The following is an 18,536-nucleotide window of genomic DNA, read 5'->3' as shown; positions in this document are numbered from 1 at the left end:
TCGGTCGGATATTGCGGTGTGTTTTCCTCAACTCGCAGAGTCGACGGTCAGTGGCCCGCTGGAATTCATCAGCATGGGTCGTATCCTAGACGATGAGCGGACGAATTCGACTAGGTATTTTAGCTTGAACAGCGGGCATGAAAGAATGACGTGGAAAAGGGCCGAAGCGGGGCTACATCACGGAGCGGGGATTGAGTACCGACGGCAACCTGCGTTGGGGTCTCGTCAATGCGCAGCTGATGTAGGTAGTAAGAGCCCATTTGCAATCCAGCGGGCAGATGCTGCATTAGCTCGTGGATTGATGCACCAACCGATTACAGTCAAACGATAAAATTGACCGAATTCTGGAATCGATAAAAGCCTCTGATATTGCACCTCTTTTAAATTCCCTCCTTCCATCTGGGCCTCTTTCCATTGTCCCTTCCCAAATAGCTGATCGCAAGGCGGGAGAACAGCGTAGACGGTGCTTTGCGTGCAAATTCATTACGACTATCATGACTCAACCTCTTCGACTATGCTTTGGGCTCTTTGATTCCAGGAACGTTGACGGAAGGTCTCCGTGACAGTACGGGCCGCTTTGGTGATGATGATGATGGCTGCGGCTTCCCGCAACTCCACCGTCGCTGCCACCCTTTTGGGAACTACGTCCGTTCTATCGTTAGCGCTGGCCATTCTTTCGACCTTTTATACTCGCCTGGTTGGCTGGGGGTTCGAAAATCGCTACGGCCGTTCTTGAGTGTCATAGCTTGACAGCTTGGGTTCGTCCCGGGAATCCTGGAAGGACGGCGCTATTGTATGCGAATACCCGTGAGTTTGGTGGGCGGTAATGACTACCTACTATGGTACGTTCAAGCGCCAAGCATCGATCAAAATCGATTTTCATTGCCAGAGTTCCCCTCGGCACTCGCTGTTTCCACCACGCATGTGTTGAGTCCCCCTAGCCCCAGTGCGGTCGGGCTTCGCTTGGCGTCTGCTCTTTCCGTTACAATGTTTCGATGAGAAGTGGATAGATGACCACACAACGAACGAATTCATCGTACTTACGACCATGGAAACCAACAATTCAGGACGTGACCAGGTCGTCCGCGTGACCGTGGCGTGTGGTATTCTCGCGACCCTGGCGGTATGCCTCCGCTTTGTGGCACGATGGAGGAGCAAAGCTACATTCGGCGCCGACGACTGGTGGATGGCCGCAAGTTTGATCCCATCGTATTGCATGCTGGCAGTGGGCTCGATCAGTTCGTCCTATGCTCCAGCGTTTCCATTCAATGCTGACGAATACAGTGATTACGAGTGGTAAAGGTGGCCACCATGCTGACACGTTGACTGAGAGCCAGATGGCAACGTTCTTGAAGGTAGGAAGACGAACCTCGAAACCTTTCCTTGGGGAAGTTCCTGACTCGTTTGTACATTTTAGACACTCGACGCATCTTTAATAACCTACACTCTCACCATCACCATGGTCAAGATCTCCATCCTACTCCTCTACCGCCGCATCTTCACCACCCCCAGCTTCAAAAGAGCAACCACGGTAGTCGGCATCGCGTGCATTTCTTGGCTCATTGCAGCGCTTTTCTGCCTCGCTTTTCAATGTCACACTGATGCCGAGAGGTACAATGCGGATAGTATTTTCTCAAGCCAATGTATCGATCTGAAGGCTTACTGGGCTGCTACCACTGGCTCGAACATGGCTCTCGATCTAGTTATATTGTGCATGCCGCTTTATATGGTGTGGAACCTCAAACTTGCGACTCATCAGAAGATATGGCTTTCTGGCACCTTCGCCTTGGGCACATTGTGAGTGGAATGACTTGGTTGATTCGCAAAATTGCTGTGGCTAACAAAGCGTGGCAGGGTTTGTGTCGCCGGATTAATGCGCATCATTACGATTAAACTGGTCAAAGGGGGGGATCTTACCTGTACGGAATGTCAAATTTCAGAGCTTTAGTATCCTGACGTGGGTACAGATACCGTAGTCACATGCTACATGTGGTCTCAAGTCGAGCCCACCATGGCCATCGTCTGTGCCTGCCTCACCACTTTGCCCCCTCTCTTCGCCGGACTTGACAACTTCCTCCCTTCTCTCAGCTGGACTAGCAGACGTACTGCATCATCTTCTTCCGCGAAGAACAACGGACGCCGCTCAGACCTGGGGATTGACCCCGAAAGCGACCAGAAAATTGAGAAGAAGCCGATGAGATGGCCGTCGGAACGTCGTAAGAGTGACATGGAACTATCTGGGTTTGAGCAGCTGGCCAATGCCCGGATACCGGGGGGCATTAGCTTCTTGGAGAAAGCCGAGAGCGAGAGGACTGAGCACAATTTGCAGGATGATGGGGGATCTACCATGGCCAGGGCGAAGAGTGAGGAGTCTTTTGTTTGAAGTTGCGAAGAGGCTTCAAGCAAATACTATGAAGCAACAATTTGCAACGAAAAGCGAAGTCATAGACAGGATATAAGGTTTGTGAATAAATGCAGCATAAAAAAAGTCAAACTATCGACGGCTCTGTCTGCGCCGAGGTACGCACATAGCTAGCTCTTAGCTCCTCGGTAGTAATATTCTCATATCTCCGGACGAAGCAAGTGAAAGTAGACTTGGGGCAGTACACCCCACGAGTGCAAGCAAAAAACTTCGTACAAACACCCAAAATCAGTTAGTTGCCCCTCAGCGTGCAACATGTGTATGAGAGAGCGTGATATGCTGATTTGGACTAACACAAATCGTATGTGGAAACAGTGAACAGGCACACAGGCACAATCAAATGACATTATCTGCGGTCGGGCCCTCTCAACGCCGGCGTTAGTAAATCTGAACCGGCACATCCTGTCAAGATGAAGGTTCCCAGCTCCTCTCCACCATACATGGGACCCACCACTTGACAATTATGGCTTTGAAAGAGATACATCGAATGAATAGCCAAATGCTGGTAAAGGACCGAGTATAAATAGAGCTTGTTGTTTGACTTTTCCAGTCTGGACTCTCATATGCGACCCACTAACCCACAGTCCCACTGTGACGATTATTGGCCAGGGTCTTCAATCCAGTGTTAGGCAAGAAAGACCCTTCTTCGAAAATAGTTAGTCAACTCTGGATCCGCAGGTATGGAATCCGTGATCCAGCCCCAAAGATAGTTTGCATATATGTCAACAGCCCACCCGGGTGCATTGCGCGATTTTTCCGTTTCCTCCGCCTGAAGATAGCAACGCTCTAAGTATAGTCTCACGTTTCTCTGGAAAGGCTCGGTTTCTTCCGCCCCCTCTCGGAGCCAGAACAATTTCGATCCGACGGCGGCAGCAAGTGAGATTCTGATATCCTCCAGCTTGATGTTCTTGTGTCGGAAGACCATAGACATCGCCTCATGGTATGTTGAGGTCAGAAAGCTGTGTTTTTCGTCAATGAAGAAACGTTCCTTATCGCCGGTAACGAGATTGAGCGATTGCGATAGTTCCTCGCCAGTTCTTCCCTCGGACCGAAACGTCTTGTCCGGTATCAACTCGAGTTCACGTTGCAGGACCCTAATCGTGAATTCTCTCGTCTTATAAAAAGGATCCAAAATCAATTTGACAGCGACCACCATATGCTCTGGAAGGACGGGCAACAAACCCCAAGGCTGAATGGCGGTTATTGCATGCGTAGCATTTAACAGCTCCCTGGCTATGTTTGCAGACCTGGGTCCAGATTTTCCAGCGGACCATTGCGCTACCGAAGTAAGTCCACTCGAAGATATCAGATTTTCCATTACCAGAACATCATCGGCCTCAAAAACGTCATTCCTTTGCGCGTAATCCGCAACCGCCAGCTCTCCGGTACCTACAAAGCGCTCAAAGGAGTACTGAATCGTTTTGAGTTGCTGTGGCAACGCATATCCACTCCAGACCTCCGTCGAAGACCTATGGAACTGCATATCCGGCACGGTGTTCCATTCACGGGGAATTACCCATCCCCTTCCGTGACGACCCTCGATAGGAATCATACCAAACGCAAGGTCAAGGCTGTGAGCAACGGGAACGTCACGCATACCCGTCGTAACGCTCCTGATGGCGTCACGGAATCCATGATGAGAGTCGAAATTCGCAATCTGCGAGAACGGTCCGTAGTCGGCGACGCGCATCTGGCCATAGAAAGACGTCGAATGTCGTGAGCTCTGCGGCGCGAAGTCTCCAGGACGGAAACCGCAAAGGATGATCAGTGCTGCAAACTCTGGCGCCGAGAAGCCGTAGGAAATGCTCCCATTTTCAACTAACGCATCTCCGAGTCCCGACCTTAAAGGGCGGATCCAGAGGTTACGACCCGAAATGACACGTTTCCGCGTTGGAGCTAGCTGTGGTCTCAACCCACCGTATGCGTCTAGATCAGCAGCCTTTATATCCATCCGACCAAAGAGATTACTCCAGGAACTTTTCCCACATACTCCATGATCGTCTTGCGATGTGGCAATGGTCTTCTCTTGCAAGTAGAAATGCTGTAGCCAGCCAGAAAACGTAGGAATTACGCCTTCTTGGATCCCATTGCTGGGCAACTGGTCCATCAGAATGCAACTTGCCCACGCGCCAGCGGCCCTTTCTTTCCATCGTCGGTTCTCCGCAGTCACATACAGCAGCAAGCTACGAAGCTGGGTCAATACAGCAAGCAGGCCGACACCGGTGAAAATAGTTCCCAGCCAAGTCCCCGCCAGTGACGCAACATTGGCCGATTTGTCAAAGTCAAGTGGAGCCATGTGCTTGAAGATTCTGAGACTAGAAAGAACGATGCGAGAACAAAGGCGATGATGGACGGAATGAATCTTCTTAATTAAATAAGAAACTCAATGGGTGCATTACCAGTGACACTGGAAAGATCCTGTCAGCTGGCACTGGGAAAGAGAGTAGATGTACAAGGTGATGGAACCTCTCTTGAATCTCATATTGCTCGCCCTTGATTCTAATAAAGTGGGTGTGAGATGCCAAAGTGCCAACGCATGCCCATGGCGGAGGCGGAGCAAGCACACCACTGGGGGGCCGGCAGCTACCTTTCCAATCATAGTTCTCGTTATACTAAAGTAGTAAGCAGGTCTAGACAGGATCCATACCGCCCCACACCACCTTCATGGCAAGGCTGTAGGAACTATGTCAAGGCTGTAGGAACCATGGCAAGGCTGTAGGAGTCATGGCAAGGCTGTAGGAGTCATGGCAAGGCTGTAGGAGTCATGGCAAGGCTGTAGGAGTCATGGACCGAGGCGGACGACGTTGGCCGCGAAAGTCCTGAACTCCTGGGCTGGACAAACCCGGACAGAGCAGCGGAAGGAGGAAAACATGCCCAAAATGACACGAAGGCATAAAAAGAAGATGTCGCACGTAAGAATAGAAGCTGAAGGACCCATGCAGTGGACCGCCAGACCTCTTATTATAATTAAACAGGGGGATTCACTAAGGACCCCGCGCCTTAGTATTCTGCTACGGTTCATGTGCGTGTGCCCGTGTGGCACGAGTAGAATTCCATCCCTTCATCAAAAAGTGTTGTCTCGTGGAAGCATCAAAATGTGAATAGAGAGAGAGAGAGCGGGGGAGTCAATATGATGATAGACTCATGCCTCGTAGGATATGTGGTCGACTCATGGTAGCATCATGACTGTATGAATGTTGGTATGTATTGCGCAGTCTGGCCGACCTCCGGGGTTAGCAGCGGGCGTAACCGCCGCCCCACCTGGCCCGAAACAGGGGCGATCATCCTGCGTGGGGATTGCGATTACGACGACTTTCCATCTTTGCTTCAACTTCTATGCCACCTCCTATCCTTCGCCCTCAACCATGAATCGCCAAGCGAAAAGTCATCAAAATCCTTTTACGGCGTCAGTGTGATTGAGCCCCCATGATACTATGATTGAAGGAAGCAAGGCTCATGTTTCACTTTTATCAGCATCGAGCATGCAGGATCACCGATTTCAGGAGAGAGAGAGCGTCCTCGCAAGTCCCTGGCTCCCTGCATTCAGAGGAATCGATTGCGTAACTACAATCAGATACGATAGTTTTTCACCGGCCATGGTAGAAGGCTCGGCGTCTATTGCCTTGCATCAATCAAGGGGTTTGTGAAACGCTGAAACACAGAAAGAATTTATTGGTGGTGTGGTGAGCCTTGCGTTAGTTACATGAAGCCCCTCCCATCTTATAGCCCCGCTCCACTCACTCCCAACTGCCATCCATTCGGTAACTCCTGAGTCTTCCTCTTGTGTTTTTTCTCTCCCACTTCTCTACCGATCCTTTACTTTCTTTTCATCGTCGTTAAAAGCAGATTTCGTTCTTTCATCTGCTTGGACAGACAGTCACTCATTCATTCGCTTCTGACCTTTGCGAGCTTGGTTCTTGCTACAATCATACTTTCGAAAGTACATTCTTTGTGAGACTACAGACCTTTTTTACACCTTTAAGACTTGCATTTTATCCGCTGCTTCGGTTGTCTTAGGAAGCAAAACATACACAACCTCACGATCCTAACTTCACCTACTTGACAAGTACCCTGAACGACGTCAAAATGCATACTTCTGTCCTCATCTCAACCCTCCTCGGCGCTGGCGCCCTTGCTTTCCCTCAACACAAGCATGCACACCTCCACGAGAAGAAAGACGTCGTCTTCTACTCCCAGTGGCAAGAAGGTCCTCACACTCTTGTCCAAGAGTTCATCAACGAGAACAAGGTGGTTGGGACCGCACCTCCTCTTGCTCCAACCTCCGCCGCCGCCGTTCAGGTCAAGGCAGATTACGCCTTTCCTCAGGGAGGTCATTACTCTTGGGCAGGCGAGGCAGGACAGCTGCATGAGCGCCCTTCGTTCCCTATGACAAGTGCGGCCGCTGTTCCCGAAGCTCCTTCCCCAGTCATCGCATCGCCCGTCGTCTCCTCCACTCCACCCGCCCCCATAGTCATACAGGCCAACCCAGTCGACTCACCCCCCGCCTCATCTTCCTCCTCCGCCCCCAAATCCTCAGGCAGCACCAGCGGCGCCTGCAACCCCACCGATGGGGACGCATGGTACTCACCTCCCTGCACTGGATCCTCCGGCGCCTCAGCCCTCGACAAAATGAGCAATCTGCGTAAGACATGGAACGACACCCTCACTGACTACGCATGGAGTCCCGGCCTCGCCCAAAACGCCCACAACACGGCCTGGCTCAGCACCACCTGGACCGCCGGCGTTGACTCGAACGGCAACCCCACCGAGACCCCCGACGGCGAAGGCCGAGGCTGGGTCATGGGCCATCACTTGTTCAACGGCAGCGACGGACAGTGTATCGCCGAAGGCAACAACACGGAATCGGTCGGGGACCTCACGCCCATCGAAGCCATGTTTTTGATGTGGATCTGTGAAAGGCCGAACGCAGCCATCCAGGACATGTGCACTGCGATCAACAGCACCGGCGGTGACGCTGACTGCTGGTGTGATTTGTTAACCGATCCGAGTTGTCCCTGTGGCCATGCGATGATCATCATAGACCCGGGTACGAATAGCCTCGGGTGCTACTTCATGGATGCGGTGGCGGCGGCGGATAAGGCGGATAACGCAGTGAATGACATTGAAAAGGCGAAGGAGTTGGGGTCGCCGGGGAATGGCGCCCCGGGGATGTTGACTTGTGATTTCTCTACGTGAGACGATGGTTCCGTCGTCTGGCCTCTCTGCCTGTGCCTATCTATATGCTCAATGTAACCCAGAACCTTTCTAACGTTGCATGTGGGATGCAAGCATGAGGTCTACCCAGCCGAGAGGAGCAGCTTGGTGTGCATGCATGTTGGTTCCCGTACTCCCTTCACACTTTCGCTTCTTTCTTTCACATAGCTCGCCGTCAAGCTATCGTTCTCGAGTACATCATTCGGGTGCGCCGATAGTTAGATAGATGTATGTATGGATGGACGCATGTCCATTTACGATTCACCGCCTCTTACGCGGTGAAAAGAAGATATGCTCCGCTCACCCCCTCCATACCTACCTACCTCCCTACCCACCTCGACCAACCAAATGACCCCGGCACGAGGCTGCCGTGCCGCCTCCTCCTCCATCACCTACCCCGAACGCGAACACAAATCTCATATACCGAAGCCTTCTCCTTTCCTAGACAAGAGTGAACCTGTAGGCCTTCTGTGCAAACCGTTGGCGGGCTCCGCGACCGACACGACACGTGTTATGTAAGGTAGTCAGTCACTCAGACCTCCGTGTCGGAAAACGTGTCACTCTTGATGAATTCCATGACAGGGTACTCCTGACCACCACCACTGTGTCGGATGTCGGTATTTCTGGAGTTGTAAGGATGAGATTCTCCGTTTTGGCTTGTGACTCGTTGTTGTTGTATATGCCGTTGACGACTGCAATTAATACTTCGATGGCGTGACTGTTATCTGTCCAATCGCCTGTGTCGAATCTTACGGTCTTGTAATCAATTTCGTTGGTCGGGACTGAGCGCTACGCCTGTTTGAGAAAGGGGTTTGAGTGCTGTCGGTGTTGAATTCGGGAGGAACGCTGTGGAGCTCAGATGAGGTGGGAAGATATTCGGCCGGGATGAGGGTGTGTAGGGTAGGGTGACGGAGGCATTGGGGTTCAGGATTGGATGTTAGACATGCGGAGCGCGTCTCTTAGTCACCAGAGTACTCCGGATCAGAGCAGATGGCTTAGGTAGTATTGCAAAAGCTCAGGTCTATTGATTTTCAGTGCCAAGACTGGGACATGGTGTATGTCCTTTGCTCTATCTCCTTTAGGCACACCAACGCCTTTTTGCACACTCTACTGTTTCCATTCATTACCCCGATCCTCAGACCTCTCCTCCCGCAATCATCACCTTCAATACCTCCCCGCAGCCCCATTAGCATACACCGCCCCCGTCTTCTTCGCCCACGGCCCGTGCGTCCCGGACGCGAACCCCGTGCTCGCCCCATATCCATACCCGGAGGACGCCGTGTAACTCGGCGCCGAACAATTGCTCCCGAGGACGAACCAGTTGGCCGCGAGCAGCGGGGAGTGGAAATCCACCGCCACCCTGCTCACGTTGAACGCGACGCGGAAGGTGTCGTTGTAGGGGAAATTGGACGGGATGATGAAGCCGGGCGGTTGCGTGTAGAGGAGGGCGAGGTAGGCGTGGCCGACGGACGAAGGGGCGACGTAGGGGACTTGGGCGCTGGTGTTTGCGCTGCCGATGCCGGCGGAGGAGAAGGTGACGTCTTGTTGGAACCAGACGAGGTCGGCGGGAATTGGGGAGCTGAGGTTTGCGGTCGTGTCGACTATGATGGCGATGTAGGTTTCGTTGAGGGGGAGGGTGCTGCTGAGGGTGGGGGTGGTTGAGGGGACTGGGTTTGAGGGTTAGTAGGGAAGTGGAAATGGGAATGGGAATGGGAATGGGAATGGGAGGGGGGGTGCTGACCTTTGTAGGGGAGAGTCTCGCCGGCTTCTACGGAGACACTGCCGTATGATAGGCCTAACGTCTGGTTGGTGACGGCTAATGTATAGCTGGGGGGTGTTTGGGTCAGGACGCTGCCGATGAGACACACCGCTGCGGCGATTAAGGAAAGCATTGTAGTTGCGGTTTTGAATTAGAGTGAGCGGGTTTTCGAAGGTAGAGAAGGAAACGGCGTGCACCCAAAGTGCAGCAATGTGTGTCAAAGGGTTAAGAACACAGGAACGCGAAGATGCGCATGGCTATTTAATGCTGGTGTTATACGTGCAGCAACGCTCACCGAAGGACGGTTTGATTTCATGTCTAGTGATGATTACGCAGGTACGAACTGCAACGTGAATTTCGTGCTCCCTACAACGGAATATTGCGTTAGACCCGTGGGATAATTCTCGATGACCGAATTCCTCGTTGCGCGGATTTTGAAGCTATCCGCATTCGGTCATGCAGGTTTCGGTGATCTCGTCGATCCCTAAACTAGGCCAAGGATCCATATTGTAATGACTGAAGCAAGTCCGCTTCCTCATGTAGATAGTATAAAGGCTTTCCTTTGGCATGGTCATTGAACGAACAGGCAATGCGGTCAATCGGTCAAGCAAATTGGTCTCATCCGCCGCGGCGCGAGGAATAGTCAAGAAGCAATCTCCCTACCTTGCGCAGCCACAGCAGAAGTCTCAGACGTATGCGTTGTATCCAGACATTCGACGGGTTCCATCGGTGGCAGAACCGCGGAGCCACTTTGAGCCTACCGAGATAGATGGCACTGGGGCAAGGGCATTGTTCGTGATAATCATCATCGATTTACTCGTATGGTTACCGATTCGACGTGAGATTAGCGAGACCGCACGTCAGCGCTTAAATGCGCCGCTAGATTGGTGTGAGCGCGCTGCAATGAAACTCAATCAATCTGGCGTAAGAATCATGGAGTGACCGAAACATGCATTGGTCACCGCTCGCGGCCACATCTGGCCTCGCGTTTTCAACTTGAGATTCTAATTTCCTACTCGATCTTGAGTGCTGGACAACTAGTAGGTATGAGAATCTCATAGATTTAGTTTATCTAGATATGCCAGGTTCTTCGTTGCTGTTGCTGGGATGACTGGAGATGATAAAGAGAAAGAGATGCTAGCAGAGGGGCACAAAGAAAATTTTCCGGGCAATCCTCGGCTAATCTGTTCTGGGGAACGAGCTAACTCAATTTCCATTCACGTCGGGTCAATTCTACAACATAACCTGTAGCAAGCACAACCCTGTATGCAACCACTGGGAAGTATTGTTGCCTAGATAAGATACGAGGTGTGCAAGCCTTGCCCAAGATTGGATTGCGCCTCCCAATCGGCGGCTGTAGGACAGCGAGCATCGTTACAGCAGCGTCAGCGTCGCCACCGTGAGCTTCTCCCACCGTAGAGGGCTGCTACGGTCTTGATACTTTCAGGGGCTGTACTTCATATCCTAGAGCTGTCGTTACCTTGTTCTTCCTTCTGTAAGTTGGACCTACCTCTAAGAGCTATATCTGTACAAAGCGGGCACTATGCTAAAACCCCAATCGTCGTTGCCTACGGTCAAGCGATCGAATAGCAGTGCGTTCGGCGTAAGGATTTCGTATGTCTGCAAAGCTGTTCTCGTTTTTCTAAGATGGAAACGGAAGTAAAGACCAAATTCTCATGCAAGGTTCCTCGGGAGTGTTTAAACCGTGAACCTTGAATGTCTATGTATCTCCTGTCGTCTATCCTATATACAATCTTAAGACTTCGCCTGAATAATATCGTCCGTTCCGCAGTCTCACTCGTGACACGAAGAGCGGTAGCTGCCAGTGGCTCTGAGGACCACGACAGACTCACTCTGAGATCCATTTTTAGCGAAAACTATGTCGACAGCCTGCTCAGCAAGCGCAAATACTGGAATCTGACGGTGCGGCGCCAACGGCCTGGATCACAACCGCATCCACAAACCCCAGCCAAAGACTTTAGGTCCGGCATCAGCCATCTTTCCCATACTACACGAAGCGGCCCCATGCGTACAACTGATACCATCGAGCTTCCAGCCCACATCGATCTATTCATTTGACAGAGCGGACGGCAGACACTTGTGCCCTTTTGATAGGGTCTCGCCCCCTACCAATTCTTTGCCTTCTCGTATTCCGAGCACCGGCCGTGATTGCACGCGACATCCCCCGCGCATGGTAAAACGGTCAGATTCTGCGGCACAGTTTCGGGTCGATAACAGGTGGGATATTCGGATCTGTGGATTCGGGCGCGATGCTCCCTCGAGTGGTTGGTAGACTGGCCATGTAGTAGGACACAATCCTGCCCTGCACCATCCACTGGGACCCTGAAACCGATTGGTTCAGCGCCAAAGGGAGCGTACGGAGCATTCATCTCGAGTTGAGAACGTGGGCTTTCAGAAGAGGATGTGTATCACTGACTGCATTCACCGTGTTGCCATTAACACGCAGACGACCGGTTTCATTTATATATTGCCGCTCTCGGCTACGGTTCAGAAGTCATGGCCTCTCTTCCACCGCCGCCAGCTGAACAGCGTCGGCCAAGTCCGATCCAGCAACGGAGCCTCTTTATCCCTTTTTTGAAAGGCCAACTGCAACCCGACGAACAAAGATTGGTGTCCCAGTTGCATCAGGCATTCGGGGTATCCTCGTAGATCGGGCAATGATGATGATGGAAATCCGGAACCGCCAGAGCCGAACGCGACGACGGAGGATTTCACGAGCTGCAGGCGATTGTACATGCGAGCAAATCTTCACATTTTGGAGGTTAGAAGTCTTTTGTCTTTACAAAAGCGGACTCTTGTCGCCCTCTCTACTAGATACCTAAAAAATGACCCTACCGAACAGGTCAAAGAAACAAAGGAGCAGAGATTCTGACCTACAGCGAAGAATTTCTTAACACTTTTCAATTCTCGAAAGCAGCAGTTGGCCCCGTTAACTGCCTAATTACATTAACACGTAGCAACTCTAGCATGCATATCTTTAACATTTTCCAACTCTCAAAGCAGCGTTCGAGTCGTTTATTCTGCGAAAGTGCTTTGACACATAGCAACTTCAACTTGCACCGAAGAGATTCTTAAGCATTTTTCAACTCTGAAAGGAGCAGTCAGAGCCATTTTCTGCATAATAGCTATAACACATGGCAAATTAAACCTGCATCGAAGAACATATTTAACACTTTTTAATCATTCAAGTAGTGGATGGACCTGGACTGTCTTGGAAACGCATCGAAGAAAACCTCTAACACTTATTGAATTATCAGACCCCATTTTCTGCAGGATTGCCTGAAAGCACAGCAACTTTGGCATGTATCAGGGAGAATTATTTATGCCATTGTATGCTAACGTGCCCCTAGCAACAGTTCGCAAATCTAGAATCCGCTTTCCCACAGTGGAATTAATCTTCAACATCTTTAGCAAATCTTTGACATTTCCTTAAATATGAGTCCGTACGACCGAGAGGCGGTTCTAGCTTCATTACGGAGCCAGAAAATCGCCATAGCCGACCTGAAGGCGAAGCTCAGTGGTTGGCCTCGCAGGATCAATCCCTACCTTGACACGCTACACCGGGATGTGGAAGCTTGGCTTGAGAGGTACGGTGCGATTCCTGTCTACAGAGAAGTCATAATAACCGGCTGAAAGGACTGATACGGATTGATAGCGCGAAGGGCCACAGCAGATCTCATAAGTCCCTAAAAGCTGCAGACTTTGCACTGTTTGGCGTCAACCAAGTGACTGATATGTTATTCGAGAGTGTGCAAAAATTCGAAGAAGCTGTGCAACATCTTTCAAGCAGCAACGATGCGTCTAGTGAGGATGTCAATTCAAACCTTGCCAATTTCGTGAATGGGTGCAGGTTCTGTTGTACTGGAAATCTAGCTTGGAGGTAAGACCACGGTTCGAATGAGGAACATACTGCTCTAGATTGCTCGTAATCGTCAACGCTTGTGCTAGTTCTGCACCTGTCAACAGTCTCGTGACTTTGCGCTATGGTACCACGTGCGAAGACATGAGTCGTGGAGTCTGTGTTCAGTTGTGATCAAAGAGAGGCGGATCTGACGAGGAGTATGATGGTTCTAGCCTCGCATAAGGATCTTGTCCGCAATCTACGCTTGTTGTACCCTTGATGCAGCGTTACGGGCTGATAATGTCGATAGGCTGCTTTGCTACGAGGATCTATAAGGGTAGGAAATAGCGACGTACAAATCAATATCTAGTATACAAATGCCAGAACAGGCATTGCAAATATTGACACAGCCGTCCTACTCCACAGGAAGTGGCCTTTTAAACGCGCGGAATCACCTTCAAAGTCTTGCACACCGCTACTCGTACCATTGACAGCCCCTATTGAATGACTACCTTGTCTTGGCGATGGCAAGCTGGTAGTAGAGGGTCCAAACAATCCTCCCGACCCAAATTCTCCCATTGTTATACCAACTAAGTCTGCAGTCTGCCAATTTGAGCCCGCGCTCCCGCTTTTGAGCGGAATTCTTTTCGAGCCAACCACTAACTGAGCAGCTGTGTTCAGAGATACGAGCGTCCCATCGATAGTGAGGTCTAAGCACATGGAAGAACGGTGCGTTCGAACAGTAAGGGGCTCTAGGTCGACGAGGAGCTGATGATAACAGGAGGGGATAACCACCTCGCCATCGTGATGAAATCCAACCGTTGTCCCGATTCTGTCTGCCCGCAAGCATCTGATCCTTCGCCTACGGTCGCCAGCAGGGGTTAAATCCGCCATCGCTGCGGTGCTTTTGTGGAAGATACGGATCCGACGCAAGCAGCACGTGTTTTGGGACCGCCCTCAACTCCAGGGGTTGCGGTCGGGTCGCCCAGTGGGTTCCTTGGTGGTAGATGTACAGTTCTCGTGGTGGTGATCGGCTTTGTGAGGTTACAAGATGATTGATCTGGTGAGTGAACAGGGCATGATAGAGTGTTGTGCAAGTTTTCGACAATGGATCAACGGAATCGATGAGTTGATGACTATTCTTGGAAGAAACAGATGTGATCGTATCCAGGTATGTGAAGGGAGGATATACTGGGAACGCAACGGGACTTGGTGCGTCTTCTCTGTCTCTCGGTCTTCGGGAGTGGGTATGTGGGCGTTATTGCTCACTGATTCCCAGGCACCACCAACGGTAATGTAGAAGTGGACCTGCATTTCCATTTCCATGTGTAGTGATCGAGAGACGACAAGATTCGTGGATTAAATAGGCTGCCCGATATGAAGAGAGAAAGTCGGGAAGTTGGCGAGGACATGGGACTTGTTCCTTGGGAAAACATACGAGCGCTATCTTTCGTAGTGTTTGAATATCAGCAACGAGCTTTAAGCAAGAGTATGTTTGTTTTCACGTGGCTGTGTTGCTCTACGGTCGGGTTCTGCCGGCGCAGATTGCATTGCCCAGAACCAGCAGTACGATACGGAGAATGCATATAAGACATCTGGATGTCAATGATTTAAAAGGGAAGTGAGGATCTCCGCAGCCGGATAAAATTGAAAGCTTGGCCGGAATTGAGTTGAATCGAAAATTTTCGTACAGAGCAGCAACCGTACCGGCAATTCTGAAGCAGCGAAAAAGCATTGTTTACAATTCCGCCTCTTCCACTTCGCTGTCCTCATCTTGATTTTTTTTGGCAAGACCGCTGGACCCAAGAGGTTCCACTGAGAGGGTTTCAGCTCTCTTCTCCGAAGCTGTCGCATTCAACATGGTGCCCTCCTTCCACTTCCCTAACGATGGCTCGACTGGTCCAGATATCCCGACTTGAAAGACGCCCGCGGCTATCCGTACGAGTCCCCCTCTATATCCGTGTTCTGCATTCACACATTCCTGCCGAACGCTCTCTGCAGAATATGCAATTTCACTTCTAGAGAAAGTGTCACGGTGAATTGGCAGCCCCTGCATGGCCACAAGCCACAGGCCACAGCTTCCATATTCCCATATTCGTTGCCTATCCCACACCAGTAGCTCGCGGTCAGATCCTTCGATGAACATGTTGTGGACGGCCTGATAGCAGTCCGCTGGGTGAGTGATCCGGCTGGCTTCTTTTGTGGGGTCCCGGCCCGGGTGTTCGGGTATACATACTGGGCGCCAGGTCGCGGTGATCGTGAGGTTGTTTGTCGGAATGACTATTGATAAGGTTGGAGGTGAGAAGGTCGATGGGTTTGCATCCTTTGACGTTCCAACAGTTGGAATGCGTTCTGTAGGGATGGCAAATGTAGTGACTAGTAGAGAAAAGGCGAAGCAGATGATCAAAGCGCGAGATAGCATTGAAGGCTCAAATGCAGTATAAGCAGTAGATCTTCAATTATGCGAAGGCTCGAAAGCAGAGAAAGAGAGAGAGAAGCACAAATGTTGCCACATATGGCATGCATGGTGGTCGTGAAATAGATGTGCGCCAATTCTGCTGTCGCCAGAAATCACGCAACGTAGTTAGAATCTATTTTCTCGAGAACGAGCCAACGCTGCTCTAGGCTTGAGATACGACCTATTTAGACGGTGTGAGCAGTGGAGGCAGTCGCCAATCGAATATGCGACCTCAATCGCTGCCTCATGGCATTTGTCAGGACTGACGAGGCAGCAGATTGCATAATACTCTCTACTTGATTTGCGCGCTCCCAGATACTGCCAGGTACTGGGGTTCTCGCATTCCGTGCTTTCATTGTCGTTGCTTAATATCAGTGCAGAACAAGAGCAGAAAGACCGAGTCTCAGCATCTCATCTACCTACTGTTGTAGGCGCTGTGGCTGGGATTGGTCCGGCTAAGTTGCCTCGAAGGATTTCCACAGTTTGCGCAGGAACTCCGAGACTCATCTCTCTCGCTAGGCAGGGATCAAACGGGTTGAGTGCATCTTCAGTTAGTACCACGCTCACGTTGCATTGTTGTAGTCACCATTGATGGAGTACAAACATGTGATGTGAGTGAGGTGTTTTCGATGCTCATCGCTCAATCAGAGGACTTTTGCAGTTTGGACTGCGCCTCCACATCCGAGGATCTGCGCCTGCGGAGCCCCGCAACGGCACCACAGCATAGTCCCAAGTCTTACGATAGCATTCCTTTTTCGGGTCGCTGATGAGAGTAATGCGCTCAATCCTTCCAACGGTTCATACCTGCTTCAGATCCTAGAGCCGTCGCTCCTTCTCTTTCATCCCTTCCATGCATGCATGCATGAAACGTCGTTTCGCTTCTCGTCGCAACTAACCTCAAACTTCTCTTCTCTACAATTAGTATCCTTAATCTGAAGCTTTTCTGCAACACCATGTCGCAAGCCGTCACCAAAGAACTACCATCTACAGGACTTCCACCCACTCGGTATCCTAACAACATGAGAGGCCAAATTGTTCCCTATGGACAGCCAGCTCTTCCCCACACAGGAAGCCCTCCCTCTTTGTACCCCAACAACATCAGGGGACAAGCCGTTCCTCAAGCGCAGCCAGCTATCCCCTATGAAAGAACGCCGCCATACACAGAAAACCCTGGCTACACAGCACCCCTTCCTTCCACGGGCGCTCCTCCCTATACCTTCAGCCCTGCCTCGACAGCAGCTCCTCCCTCGTACACAGCATCAGCCGATCCACCCTCATCCTCCCGTCTCCTGCACGTCTACCATTCAGGTATGACGCACCACAATACCCAAATTCTCGGCCCCGACAAAGTTACCGTCCTTTACACGGTTAAAATGAATGCCGGAGGTCTCTTTGGCTCCATGCCACATGTAACAGTCTACAAAGCCAACACCGGTACCGTTGTCGGTACGGCCACCTTCCACTCCTCCTCCAGAGACATTGAGATGGTTATCCACAACAACCCCATTGCCCTCTCTGCCTCGAGCATCTTTACTAGCGCTCACGAATGGACCAGTTTGGCCACTACAACAGATGGGAGAAGGATGTGCTTTAAGTGGAAGTCGGACAACCTCTTTAACGGGGGCGACATGATATGTTTGGATCAACACGATAAGGTGTGTGCAAGGTATGAGAATAGCATGTGGGCGTTACAGAAGGATGGAAAGTTTGAATTAGTACCATTCGTGAGTGGGGTTTTGGCGGACGAGGTTGTCGTGACCGGACTAACGATGCTGGAGGCGAGGAGAAGGAGGAGTAGAAGTAATTAACCGAAAATTGGTGCTGCAGCGAGTTCAAAGGGGTTTAGTGCAGGTGGGGGAGGGTACTGAGAACGATGCGGTTGAAAATGTCAAGGTTGGCTTCTCTCTCGTTCTGGCGCCTTGCGACATGCCATAGGGCAAAGTATGTTTCTTCATTGCCTATGTACTTCTACGATTGTCTCTATCATCGTTTTCAAAAGATCTTCCAGTCCGTACGCCTGTCACAATCTCATTACTTTCCGCAAATGCCACATCGTCATTTTCATCCCCTCGTCCCGTCCTGTCTCCTTTCAGCCGTCCCTAGAACATCGCAATAGGGTTCGTGGCGTTGGCGGGCCTCGACTGCGTCACGTCCCAGTGCTCAACAAGGCACGTCCCATCCATCCTGTAGATGTCCGCCAGCGCAATTGGCTCCTCGTTCGCCTCGTTGACACGCACGTGGATGAAGCCGATGTTGTTGTCGAAGCTGTGGCGGAGGACTATGGAGGGCACATAAGGAATAACTGCAAATAGAACTCCGAGTCAGCCTTTCCAGTTTCCGCGCCATTCGGACATCCACAATTTTTTGTCAGGCGAGGTAGGATGCAGGATTCTTTCACTCACTGTACGACAACTTCTCCTCGTTCGCAATTCTGCCCTGCGCATCAAAGGGGTCGTGCTCGGTCAGGTTGAGAGCGATGTACTTGTTGAAAGCGCCAATGACGTCTTTTTCGCCGTAGAGCTGGTTGACGAAGCCGTCGAAGATTTGGCGTTGGATGTATTCGGGCGCCGGGTGTCCGGGGCAGTAGCTGGCGTTCGCGCTGATGTCTGTGTAGGTGCGGGGATAGAGACTTGGTGCTCGGAGAGCGAGGAGGGAGGGGATGGAGGCGAGGGTTGCGAGGAGGATTGAGGTACGCATTTTGATTCTGGGGGATGGGGTGGTAGTAAGAGTGGTAGTAAGAGTGGTTAGGGTGGGGTTGATTCGGCCCTGCGTGTGGAGTTGTGGGGTTTGCGGGATGAGTGTGCTTGCACGGGAGAAGAAT

General features: G+C 51.2%; 6 protein-coding genes across 6 annotated transcripts; 2 read left to right on the top strand and 4 right to left on the bottom strand.

Annotated features, from left to right (window-relative positions):
- Positions 1-1,048: 1,048 nt before the first annotated feature.
- Positions 1,049-2,383, top strand: HO133_006419 (uncharacterized protein; the record flags this gene model as incomplete). Its single annotated transcript, XM_037297317.1, has 4 exons — positions 1,049-1,238; positions 1,285-1,355; positions 1,418-1,797; positions 2,089-2,383. 4 exons carry the CDS (start codon positions 1,049-1,051, stop codon positions 2,381-2,383), a joined length of 936 nt encoding a protein of 311 aa, XP_037147442.1.
- Positions 2,384-3,047: 664 nt separating this feature from the next.
- On the bottom strand, positions 3,048-4,718 carry HO133_006418 (uncharacterized protein; the record flags this gene model as incomplete). The annotated part of the gene is made up of 1 exon (XM_037297316.1): positions 3,048-4,718. The coding sequence occupies one exon, from the start codon at positions 4,716-4,718 to the stop codon at positions 3,048-3,050; it is 1,671 nt and encodes a 556-aa protein (XP_037147441.1).
- Positions 4,719-6,508: 1,790 nt separating this feature from the next.
- HO133_006417 (uncharacterized protein) lies at positions 6,509-7,618 on the top strand (the record flags this gene model as incomplete). Its single annotated transcript, XM_037297315.1, has 1 exon — positions 6,509-7,618. The coding sequence occupies one exon, from the start codon at positions 6,509-6,511 to the stop codon at positions 7,616-7,618; it is 1,110 nt and encodes a 369-aa protein (XP_037147440.1).
- Positions 7,619-8,800: 1,182 nt separating this feature from the next.
- HO133_006416 (uncharacterized protein) lies at positions 8,801-9,528 on the bottom strand (the record flags this gene model as incomplete). The annotated part of the gene is made up of 2 exons (XM_037297314.1): positions 8,801-9,303; positions 9,378-9,528. 2 exons carry the CDS (start codon positions 9,526-9,528, stop codon positions 8,801-8,803), a joined length of 654 nt encoding a protein of 217 aa, XP_037147439.1.
- A 5,467-nt stretch (positions 9,529-14,995) lies between these two features.
- Positions 14,996-15,679, bottom strand: HO133_006415 (uncharacterized protein; the record flags this gene model as incomplete). Its single annotated transcript, XM_037297313.1, has 1 exon — positions 14,996-15,679. The coding sequence occupies one exon, from the start codon at positions 15,677-15,679 to the stop codon at positions 14,996-14,998; it is 684 nt and encodes a 227-aa protein (XP_037147438.1).
- Positions 15,680-17,814: 2,135 nt separating this feature from the next.
- HO133_006414 (uncharacterized protein) lies at positions 17,815-18,412 on the bottom strand (the record flags this gene model as incomplete). Its single annotated transcript, XM_037297312.1, has 2 exons — positions 17,815-18,017; positions 18,118-18,412. 2 exons carry the CDS (start codon positions 18,410-18,412, stop codon positions 17,815-17,817), a joined length of 498 nt encoding a protein of 165 aa, XP_037147437.1.
- Between the last annotated feature and the right edge of the window lie 124 nt (positions 18,413-18,536).

This window comes from Letharia lupina (genome assembly GCF_014066315.1).
Source record: "Letharia lupina isolate WasteWater1 chromosome Unknown contig_24, whole genome shotgun sequence".
Lineage (NCBI taxonomy): Eukaryota > Fungi > Ascomycota > Lecanoromycetes > Lecanorales > Parmeliaceae > Letharia > Letharia lupina.
Note: the sequence above shows the minus strand (reverse complement) of the source record. Positions and strands in the feature narration are given on the sequence as shown.